This window comes from Pleurodeles waltl, chromosome 12 (assembly GCF_031143425.1).
Source record: "Pleurodeles waltl isolate 20211129_DDA chromosome 12, aPleWal1.hap1.20221129, whole genome shotgun sequence".
Lineage (NCBI taxonomy): Eukaryota > Metazoa > Chordata > Amphibia > Caudata > Salamandridae > Pleurodeles > Pleurodeles waltl.
In genome coordinates, this window is record NC_090451.1 from 607,773,067 (window position 1) to 607,785,403 (window position 12,337).

The window sequence follows — 12,337 nt, forward strand, 5'->3', positions numbered from 1 at the left end:
TCCTACGACAGAACAGTCCTAAGCCCACTGGTCAAATGTCTGAGATGCTGTTGCGTGAGATAAAGGGGCTTTGCCTATGAACAGAGTTAAAACACTGGCACAAATTCAATCTTTCCATGCCATATATTAAATGTAAACATTCAATACAATGTTTGCTTAGCAAAAAACTACTCAGGTGAAGAAAGTCATCTTTGCAGAAGTTAGGAACCCCAGCCTTGTACCTGGTTGAAAGACTGGATGCAGATGAGGAGGCTGACTGGTGGAGTCGTGTTGCCTCAGCTGCAGCATCCATGTCGACATCACTCCGAGATCTGGGAACGTTGTCAGACTTTCGAGACTTTTTCATCTCATCCCTGCCTTTGAGGCTCTCTGATCGACCTAGCTTCACCTCCGACCTAGAACAAAATAAAAAAAATCTGTTATGATTGCACTTCATAAATAAAGTTTACATCACTGCAAAAACATAGAGAGAGAGAGAGAGTATATCTATGACAACAAAGCATCTATTTACTGCTTTGTTTCATCCGTGTTATCACACCTCCAATAATGCATGTCATAAATGGCTAGATAAGAATATTTCCATACACTCCGTCAAGGGAAACAACCAACCATCACAGAGCGGCCTCATGTGGGGGAATGGACACCAGCTATAGTATCTCACAAATGTCTTGCTGAACGCCAAACAAAAACGCCATACGCCCAATATTGGCACTGCATTGTAAGTGCTCCATCCTTTCTCAACTCTACCAATGCATCAAATCCAGCCTCCAACTATTTCTCCCTCGTGCTTCTGCAACACCTAGCAAATTTACAGAATACAAGCTTTTGACTGCTTTCTTAATTACTCTAAAACGACATATGAAATTAACTAAATACCTTTGAACTAATGTGGCTTAATCAAGATAGAAACATTAATTTTGATTGTTTTTCGTTAAAAGACACATCCTTAAAATATCTAAAACGTAATACACAGACAGGCTACTCATACTTTACTTTAGCAAAACTGGAATAATATGAGCCTAAACTATTTTGAGAAAAGATTTACCTCTTTCAAAAAAAGATCGAGTAATTACACACAATGCACCAGAATGCCATTTTAAAATTGTATTGCCAGCTATCCCGTTACACAAAGCAGCATCAAATAAAGAAGCAAGTCAAACAGTGCATGCCAAAAACGTCATCTATGTTCACTATTTTAATTCCCATCAAGAGAGAGCTTTAAAATGGCTATCATTTTGTCGGACAATTGTGCAAGCGGTTTTCAGTGTTCCTTGGTTTCCTTACCTCTTCCATAAATTCATCTCCATCTTCATTATCTTATCCGTGATTTTCACCTCTTCCTCTCATCCCTTATCTATTCACTGCTTCTTTCACATTTGGACCTTTAATTGGACTGCACTATTCAGCAGGCCTGACCTGCAAGCAGGCCTCTACTCTGTTGCTTCTGTTCTGCACCAGCTGAAGCGAAATAGATTTTTTCTCCTCTCCTGTCCCTTTTTTTAGAGCACATGTGATAAAAAAATCAATAAGGCATTACAAGAGTCTGGAGAGACACCATCGCACGAATGAAGGGCACAGTCTGCTGCTACTGAAAACACGTCGCCTGGAAACAAATATACTCACTGCGTAAATGAAAGTGACTTGTGTACACACTCCCCGCTTCAAAAGCCCTCTTAAAATCCATGCTAATGCGTGTGCATCTGAATGCTCAGACTGACAGAATTGGTGCATTAGAGGTAGTAACGACAAAAGTGATGTGCACATATACCGAGCACCATAAGAGATGCGACTTGCCATCTAATATTAGTGACATCCTGTGCAACTTCTCCCACCACAAACAGCTACCTGCACATGAAAGCAAGAGTATGCAGAGAAATTCTGCAGCATGAAATCTACCAATATACGGTCACTTTAGGTGATTTGTAAACTGCACCCTCTCCCATCAAAATGGCCGCGCTATGCCATTTTTAAAAGATGCAGGCTCTGGGCAAAGTGTCAAGGGTTCTCTGGCATTAAACAGGTTATACTCTGCCAATCACTTTGACCATCCCAAAAAAAGCTGTCAATGCATCTTATCCTTGCCCTCAGAAGATGATTTCTAAAAGAACACAGAACTAAATAAACCACGTTGCCTAAAGTACCCTATGTTTTTCGGTTGACGTACTTGTATTCTTAACGGTTAATAATGCAGATATCCAGCCAATGGTTCAAGAGTTGTTGCAGTAGATTTTGATTAAGCTTTAAACAAGAGGCCATATTAAGTCTACTTTGCAAACTGAGCTGAATTCAGGCCCTGGACACTAGCATTTATCTGTCCTATTTCAGTCTGAGGATGCCAGTGCATCTTTATTCGTAAACGCGTGGCCTGGCGCTTGCAAGGGTTCCATTGCTACTAGTGATGTCCGTGTGGTCTGCAGCACGGGACTGCGGATCAGTTTCCTGTTTGTTGAGCAGTCATCACTTTGACAATTCACAAGGCCCACAATGCTTAGCCCGACTTCAAGTCAAACCATCCACTGTCTGCCACTGCCCTACACTCCCCGGTAAAGATACACCATCCCGCGCTTGATACATTTTGCCTATCATTCAGACGGAGGATGGCATGTCTGTCTTTCATCCTTATGAAAAGACCAGATCACAAAAAATAATCTCTATGCTTAACATCCTCACACAAAACCTCACAAAATATTGGGTTGCCATCTTTGGAGAGGAATGATACCACCGGATACCGGTGAGGAACTTGCAACTAGATTTAGTCTCTACCACTAAAAGTAATGTCAAAGGTAAGGAACTTGTTATTCTGACAGAGACTTCTAACCACAAATTTCTCACCTTAGACTAGATTTTCAAGAAATACCTCCCCAGAGGTGGGTCTGCAAACTGGTTCAAACCAAAATGTCTGGAGGGCCAAGTGGGCGAAATACCCTTCATGACCAATCTGACTTTGAAAACAGTAATGCCTTGTGAACGATCGTAGGGAGGGACGCCAGGTGGCTGCTTGACAGATATACAGCACAGGTAATGTGCATGCTAACGCTTTAGAAGCAGTCATGGCCCTGGTAGAAAGGGCCCTTAGTCCTTCAGGAGGCTGCATTTTAGCTAATTGAATAGCAGTTCTTGATACAGAGTACAAGCCAACAAGAGACAGTCCGTTTCAGCACCACCCTGCCCTTTTTTCCTCTAGTGAACCTAATGAAGAGCTGACCGTCCACCTGATGTTCTTTGCTGAGATTGATGTTAAAAGAAAGAGCTCCCTTTGGTGCCAGGTTGTGAAGTCTATCCTTCTCTTTCGAAGTGAAAAATGTTGACACTGTGATGGTCTGGATGATATGAGAGAAAGTGAACACTTTCAGCAGAAAAGAGGCATTTGCCCAAAGAACATGGTGCTGCATAGAGCGTTAACTGACAGAGCTTGAAGCTTGCTCACCCTTCTGGCTGATCTACTGGGGACCAGGATAGCAATCTTTGAGGGTTAGGAGTCTGAGTGAATAGCTACGCAAGGACTCGAATGGTGACTGATGAGAAAGGTTAGGACCATATTAATGTCCCATCAGGGTTTGATGAAAGGGGTGGGGGGACAAATGTTGCAAACACTTATGAAAACGAGTCACAACATATGACCTAAACCTGATACTGCAACCTCAAAAAAACTGTCATGGGAGTCAGAACAAAGCCTTGCAAACAACGCTTTGCAAAGAGTAAAGACCTCCAGACAAGGGGGCTGAGAGCTTGTCAACTTGGCTAGAGGAACACCAAGCTACAAATTTTTTTCAATGACAGGCAAATACAGTCTTTGTCGTGTGACTGCTGGCTACCAAGATATCATCACAGATCTTGGAAGGATTCAAAGTCATTTAACTGTTGTCACTCAATATCCACACGACAGTGGAAAGTGCGTAGGTTTGTATGTAGTACCCTGCCCTTTTGCGGGGACAGAAAGTGCCAGTCAGTCCTAACCTTTTTGAGAACTCTGGTCAGGAGCAGTATCGGCTGGAAAGCATACAGGAATACAGAGTCTTCAAGTAAGAACTGCTTTGGAAACTCTTAGCAGCCTTGAAAGGATCAAGCAAAGATGCTCCCCATTCTGGAAAGAGACCATGTGACCCCTCCAGATGTCCACGCCATTCCTGATCCACAAGATATCAGTGGCTTAGCTTATCCGCCGTGGAGTTCAGAGATCCCGCTAGGTGTTGCAGAACCAGGAATATATCCTGGCGCACCAGCTAGGTCCAGGAGCGCTGGGCCTCCTGGCACAGGGTCCACAATCCCACCCTGCCCTGTTTGTTGCAACAGTGCAAGGCGTGATGTTCTTTGAGGGATGGCTTTCAAAGCAAAGTTACATGCCCTCAGTCCCAAAAGGTTGATTTGGAGCTGAGAGATCTTCTGCAGTTGCTGTTGAAGTCTGAACTAGGTTGGGGAGATTGCTGGGATGCTGCGCCCACAGGCACTTGAGGTCCCACTGTAGATTCTGCATGTCCCATCAGGCTTGTTTCACCAGCAGGATGCAGAAGGCCTTCAGAAACCGAAGCCAAAGAGTAAGTCTTGCAGAAATCCAAGTAAGAGGTTGAAACATAAGGATCATAGCCCAAATAACCTGACTGTCCGCTCCAGAGTTAAGGCGCAGAACTGCACTGTATCCAGAATAGCTCCAATGAAAAAGTGTCTGGGTAGGAGTGATGTGTGATGTCACATGTTGATAGTGAACCCAAGCAAATGCAGGAGATTTGCCATCCCCAGGTGGTGGGTCATGAGGGCCCAGGGCAAGCCTGCTTTCAGGAATCAAATGTCAAGTTAGGGGGAGAAGACTGGAACCCCTGACCTGGAGCACCCACTTGTCTGAGGTTATGTTGCTCCTTCTATACAGGTGTTGCTGGACCCTGCCACCTTCAGGCTGACTATGCTTGCTGGAGGGCTCGCTAAAGTGACTTGGAGGCTGTGGCAGCTGGAGGGGCAGGGGACTGGACGACATGCTGATGATTACTCTTGTGTTCTTTTTGGGATACGCAATCCCAACCATGAAAGGGTATCCTGCTAGGCTGGGGTGTAAAGCTGATATAGTGGACACACAAAGGTGCCCCACCCATAGCTGGCAAACAATCATGATCCACTGAATGGCATGTCATTCAGGGATGACTGCACAGCCCCAGAAAATCCAGTGGACTGCAACCAAGCATTGTGACGGAGCACCACTGTAGAGGCCTTGAGAGTCCACGGTGTCCAGACCACACCTGATGATGAACTTTGTTCCATCCCGGTCGACCACAATGGACTGGTTTGGGATGTGCTCCCCTCATCAGGGAACATGAAGGGTAGCTGCACAACCAAGCCCCATAACGCAGTGGAGTATCGGCCAACGAATTATGCGGTGCTCGCCGACTGCAAGCCCAAGCTGTTGAAAGAGAAAAGTGGCTTCCCAAAGTATCCAGCCTCTTCGACACCCTATCTGGTGGAGTGGAAGGGAATGCGGTAAGGTTAAATTAGGCTCTCAGGGTAGGGATGCTGAGAGAGGAAGGCTGGGTATCTTGGGGTGAGATGCTGGTGACCAGTAATCATTTGGAAAAAGAACAGATGATGGATGGAATGCTGAACGATGCAGACATTCACCCTCAGTCACAAAGTTCTAGGTTTAATCCATTGTTTTTTTGCTCACCACGCCACCCCAGTTTGGACCCAGCCATATGCAAATCAGTCTTGACCCTGTTCCCCATGGGAACAGACCAGCCCGAACTGCCAAGCCAGGTCCTCCCTGGACCGGAAACAAGCATCCTAGAACTGGTTTCAGGGTATCACCCTTCATCAGCAATCAGGCGGGGCACAGGAGCTCTGCTGCAATGCACATCACTGTTGAAGAGGATGTGCCTTCTTCTGCAATAGGACCTGGAAGGGAATGCATGCCATCATCTGGGGAGACGTCTAGGCCAACGTGAAGAGACTCCTGATCCCCTTGATGTAGATTCATCACAGAAGCCGTACTCGGTACTTGAAAAAAAAGCTTCTTGGTGAAATACATCTCTACCCTTTTCAATAGTGAAAATTGCAGGACTGCTTTGAATAATTATCATTTGGGTGACAGTGGCATCGTAGAACGTCATTCATTTTTGGTAAGTAGTTATTGTATTTCCCATACAAATTTGTAATTTATGAAACCGTTACACCACTGAAGTAGTTTGATTAAACAACACATCCTTCAGGAATGGTTCAATTGTAGTGTAATCTACAATTAAGGAAAACAATCCAGTTTTTCCATCTGCATTTCTATCAGCAATTACCAAGCGAAGACAAAGCACTGAATTTCAGAATGGAACTACATGGATAAATCGTGATACGAGTCACTACCAAGTAGTAATTACGAAACCTGGGCTGCAAACGTTTGCCTAAACGGGAATTGTTAATGAGGGATTCATCTCAATCTTGGATTTCAGGAGATTACAAAAATTCCACAGCCCCCGCGTTTATTTCTAACCCTGAATCCAGCCGGGAGTAACTCTTCTGGTTCGACGCTTAGATAAAGGTTACTGTGGCGGGAGCTGTGGTGGAAGTTCAGTTATGAGGGGGCCCAAAGTAGGTGATTCCCTTTTCACCTGCAATTTCCAGGATTAGAGGATGGGGTGGGAACACGTTCTTTCAATGGAGACCGCTCCCTCAAAACTTGAGGTGAATGTAACGCAGATATTTGGGATCCGTTCTGGTTTTTTGGGGGCTCGTAAAATTTTGGACTTTGTGATGGGGTGCAGGGGTTGGGGGGCTGGAGGGAAATAAGGATGGGGTGACCAGATTTTGAGGAGCACAAACAGGGACAGGTCAGACATAAAAGAAGAACTAAATACATTCCTGTCATTTTTATATCTTGCCTGTCCCGTTTTTTTGCTTAGCTTTGTGAATGTCTGCCTATACGTGTGTGTGCACGCACACCTACATATATAAAATTACCTATGGCTTGACCTCCCACCCTGCACCCACAACCCACCCACCTCCTCTCTGCTGGGAGCGGACAGGGGACTGAGTTGTCTGACAGTAACAGATAAATTACTTTAATTATTTCATAATTTGTAGGCCTCTTTAACTTACGCTTCCCTAGATGATCTGACCTTTGTCCCAAAAACCGGGGCATTTATTTAATAATCTGCCCTTTGTCCCAAAAACCGGGACATTTATTTAAAATTAAGAGAAGCGTCGGGACACCGGGACAGTCCTCTAAAAAACGGTACTCTGATGGAGTACCGTATCTGGACGGTTCAGTAGGCAGCAGGGGTACATCGGATGGGTGAGTTCTGACTGACGTTTAATGTAAGGTGTGAGTGGGTGGTGTGTGAAACCTTCCCTTAAGTTATACGTAAAAACCCACTTATTGCAGTAAAAAAACACAAGCTGCTTGTTCGCGTTTTAAGATTCTGGATTTGCCCAGACATGATACTTAGATATATCTCTATATGAAATAGCCTGTATAATTTTTAACATAGCCTTTCAGTCTCTGCTTACTTTAATTATCAGTCAGAGATCATTAAGGCAACTGGGGAGCACATTTTGAAGCGTTTTCTTCTTTAGTATACGGTATAAAGTATGTACAAACAAGGGGTCAAATACAAGCATTATGTAATTTTCCTCATTTTTGTACAACCAGGTCATTAAAATACTGACCATGCGGGTATAAAACCAGCCTGCGGCATGGCCACAACTCTTGCAGACATTCAATTGTTCTCCGCCTGTGCATTTGCATTATCAACTTTTTCCTTTTACTTAGATTTTTTTATCGGGTTATGCTAGCTTTCCTTACTCACTGATGCCTATAAAGTGAAGCTGGAATTATAGACCCCTTGGAAGGACCGAACTTGTTTACTCACGGAGAGAAACACATTTTGATTATTTCTACCTGATCAATTTCGAATTTCACCAGAAGCCACTGTAAAAAACGCATCGCCATCATCTTGTCTTCCCAAGGAAATCAATGACCGTTTCCTAAAATTAGCTATTGTTGTAAAGATACAAGTTTGTTTTTATGTAGGCGAGCCAACCAAATATAACTGAACAGAAAATTTGTCGTCGCGAACGAGTCTTTAAAAAAGAAAACAAGGGGCCACACTGCCATCTTGTGCGTAATTATTTAACATCGGACAGCGGCTGAACATCTACTATAACTCTATGTGAAGTTCAGAGGGAAAGCAAACGGAAATCCTACTGTTCTCGTTTAACTATAGGGGGATGAGGTAAAAAGCAAGCGAGGCACTGCTTTCTGTTCATTAAACGGAACATCAAACCTTAACGCTGATAAGGAGGCAACATTGGGAAAGACTACAATAGGGCTCCAACATTTTTAAACAGAAACAAGCGAGTGTAATTGTTGGAGCTTACTCAAAAATGTATTTGCATCCCGAAAAAGATGTGGACTAGAGGGGATTTGTGGCAGTTCTCTGACCACCTTCCTCCATCCTTGCGATGGAGATGCTAGGGGCAATAATGGCACACCTGCTTTCAGCAGCTTCGACACCATGTTATGCTGCGGATGGATGCTGGAGATGCCCAACGGTGCACCAGTGCCTTCAAGATCACAAGAAGTGAGTGACACACATCACTGAAGGGAGAGCCACCAGGCGCACAACTTCGGATCACATACGGAGTCATCTGCTTCGAACGGCCAGAACCTTGAGGTGAACAAACTCTGAACGCAGCAAGAGTTTTTCAGTACAATCCTTGGACTCTGCAGCCGCACAATAATGAGAAGACACTAGACACATATTTGTGTTCCCTACTTTCGATTTGTTGAGTGTCTGATGCCAGGGCTTACACTTGAAAGAATAATGCTATTTGGGCTCGCGTAGTTAGGGTAGGACTGTAAATTATTTCTCCACTGCCATTTTACTCAGTGGAGGGACAGCTTCAGTGTCTGTGTGTGAATCTTTTTTGGGCCGAATTTAATACGCTATGCAAGCGATCTGACTACGTGGATCACGTTCCCTAGACCTGTCATTTTAATCACTCCTTCCCTGGATGTCTAACTCAAGCTTTGCAGGCTAGAACGTGATACTGCTTCCCTTCATTCCCACGGGAACTGTCTAGATCGCTCAACTATATTGGGGCTACATACAGCACATAACTCTGACCTATAGTCAAAGCCACTGGAATTATGCGGCAGGAGAAATGTATGTGGCAGGGTTTAGCAAATTATGCAGCAAGAAAAGCAAATTATGCCCCATAATGCGGCACATTTTGTACTAGTATTACATCATTATTTCATAATTTTTAAACTCAGTAACACAGTCTGGGCACTGGTTGCACCTCAAAAGTAAAAATTTTAATACACAAATATAGAAACAAGCAACAAAAGGGTGACAAGTCCAGGTTTGCAAAAGCAGCAGTGTTAAAATGGCCATAGCCTCAAAAACAGCATTTCTCTAGTAGCCAATCCACCTCATTTGAAGCAACCCAAACATCAGCTATGAGGAGGAACTGCCAGCTCTCTTACTGCCAATAGAGGCTACCCTAGATCAAATTTCTTAGCACAAAGTGAAGAAGAGAATATGATAAATGAACATCTGACTTAGGAGGAGGGAAGGTCGCAGTGGAATTTACGAAAGATACTAAAGCCCGCGAACTGGAGTTACAGGTATGTAACTTCTCCAGCATTTCTTTCATATATTCACATGTTTGAATCAGAAAAGTAAGCTGTACATAATAATTATGAACGAATATGATAATTTATAAAGTGCAACAACTGCACCACAGGGTATCCCTTCCCTGAGAGGAAGATAACGAGTAAAGCAACTAACAGCAGATTGGGACATGGTGAAAACCAAGTGTTCAATTGCTTCTGGAAGTGAATTTCATCTATATGTGGGGCAGGGCGGAGGTTCATGCTTTTTCCACTAGATAAGAGAACACATGTTCAACCCAATGCTTTAAGCAAAACTATTTTCCTGAACTGGCAGCCAAAGCAGCTGTGCTAGATATTTCGAAATAGACTGCAGACTCAGTATCGTCAAGATTGAAATGCCCGCTATATTTTGAACAGTCTGAAGTGAATCCATCAGATACTTTGGGTGTCCCAATTTGAGCACATTTATGTAGTTCAGCCTTGCGGTAATCACGGCATGTACTACAATTTCCCATATCGTTATTGGTAAAAACTCCAAGGTTTTCCCCAAAGAGTGTTAAAAGGGAAACATGATTGTGGAACCAACAGAACCTTGGGACGAAAAGAGAGCTATATGTCAAATTTAATTTACAAATCTTTAGCAATAGTTGTGAGAAGCAGAGAATCTCTTCAGTCCAAAGGCAATCAATTGTTAGACCGTACCTATGGTGTATAGCCAAAAGGCATAATCTCTTTTAGTTGAGTTACATTTAAGATGGCTCTGTTTCATCTAGTCAACTATCGTAATTCAACAGACTTTAATATTAAATATAACAGAATATATTATAATATGTAATATAAAGTGGGAAGCAGACTCCCCTTCACTGAAACTAGCAGTGGAGGACTGCCTGTAACACTGTGGCGCTTGCTGCTACATTCACATCCAGGCAGTAGTGCTTCATGAAGGTGTATCTGCTCCTCAAGATATCTGTACAGCAGATGTCTTGTAGAGCTACACTGGTGCAGGATGCTGAAGTAATCACCCTGCTCCTGGTAGAATGTGCCCTCAATGATACCTGGAGCGGAAGCTTCACTTTGTTGTGGCATAAGGTGACATGAGTTGACAGCAGACGTGCTCTTCCCTGTTTGGATAGGGTTTGGCATATGTTTGGGTGGCAGACACACAATTGGTGAGCAGACTGAATGTTTTTCTTCTTGGCCATGTAATACTCAATGCACCTGCACACATCAAGCAAGTGCAATGCCTTCTCTGCAGAAATTATGAGATCTGGAAAAATTGACCGCAGAATGACCAGTTCATTCAGATGGAAATGAGTAGGAATCATAGGTATAAATTTAGGATTGGTTAGTGAGGTGACTGTCTGCAGTAAACGAGAGAAAAGGTTCTTTCACCATAAATGCATGCATTTCCCCTACTATGAGTGCCAATGTAAGCACCAAGAGAGGTGCTGTTTTCCATGAAAGGAACTTCAGATGTGCTCCATGGATTGACTTGAACAGCAGCAACAGGAGCTGGCTCAGGAGATGTCTAGTATTGTCTGAAATCATGGGATGCTGCCGGATGGACTCATATCATGGTGTATTTTAACTATTTTTAGCTCGGTTGAGCAAATATGCAAGTATTTGTTTAAGCGTTCTAGTCACTGGATGGACATACTTCCATTCAGTAACACTTTTTCTGGTAGAGACTCCATCTGGCAGATTCCTCTCCTTAGAATATTTCCCTGGCAACAGATTGGATCTGAATAATCTTCAGCAGTACAGCTGCACGTTGGTAGGTGGCATTGATCGGCTATGTGTAGATGTCATCTGCATCGGAAGTAACTTGCCAGTGCCCATATCAGCGCAATCACAGTGAACTGACATCAGTTTCTTTCTTGACTATTCCTGTGCCGGAAGTGTAGAGCCACGTAAAAACCAATGGGTGAACAGTGTACAGTGTCTAATGTGATCTTTAGGATGAAGAGCCCAGATCACACACCGGGGAGGATAGGTGAGGAATCTGCGGTTAGAGTCCCTACCAGAAAAAGCATTACCAAAGTTATGCAACTTCATCTGATAAAGCTTAAAACCACAGATTCCTCAATTTAGAATAAATACCCAACAATACCTTCCCTGAGGTTGGTCTGCAAATGGACTCAAACCAAAAATTCAATTCGGACAGAGCAGGTGAAATACCCTTCTACAAGAAACGGACTACCCAAGCATTAGCGCTTTATGAACATGTGGAGCGACACCCATGTAGCAGCTTGGCATATGTGCAGGATGGGTACCCTACATGCCAACACAGTAGTAAAAGAACAAACCTGGTGTAATGGGCCCTCAAGCTTTCAGGAGGCAGCATTTTAGCTAATTTGTAGCAGATTTTGGTAGAGTACAAGCCATTGAGAGAGGGACCATTTATGCACCACCTTGCTTTTTTCGCTCCAGTAAACCCAATGAAGAAATTATTGTCCACCTGATGATCTGTGGTGCGATCAATGAAGAAAGAGAAAGCTCTCAGAGTGAAGGCTATGGAGTCTCTCCTTCTTAGAAGGTTGAGGCAGAGCAAAAATTGTTGGCAGTGTGATGTACTGGCTGAGATGAATGGAAGTGACCACCTTCAGAAGAAAAGAGGCATTTGCCAAATAACCAGTTTGTCTGGGTAAAAGCTGGTATATGGAGGGTTACCTGAAAAAGCTTGATGCACCTGATCCTCCTGGATGATGTAGTGACAATCAAAAAGGTAATCTTGAAAGTAGGAAGCCT

At 43.6% G+C, this 12,337-nt stretch overlaps 1 protein-coding gene across 3 annotated transcripts in view; it reads right to left on the reverse strand.

The window, feature by feature from the left end:
* The window catches only part of ARHGEF11 (Rho guanine nucleotide exchange factor 11), a 787,362-nt gene that overhangs the window by 308,301 nt on the left and 466,724 nt on the right, over window positions 1-12,337 (reverse strand). For all 3 annotated transcript variants that reach the window (XM_069217872.1, XM_069217873.1, XM_069217871.1), the window contains one exon: window positions 222-395. In XM_069217872.1, the coding sequence (XP_069073973.1) occupies window positions 222-395 (174 nt within the window). The remainder of the gene's footprint in view (window positions 1-221; window positions 396-12,337) is intronic.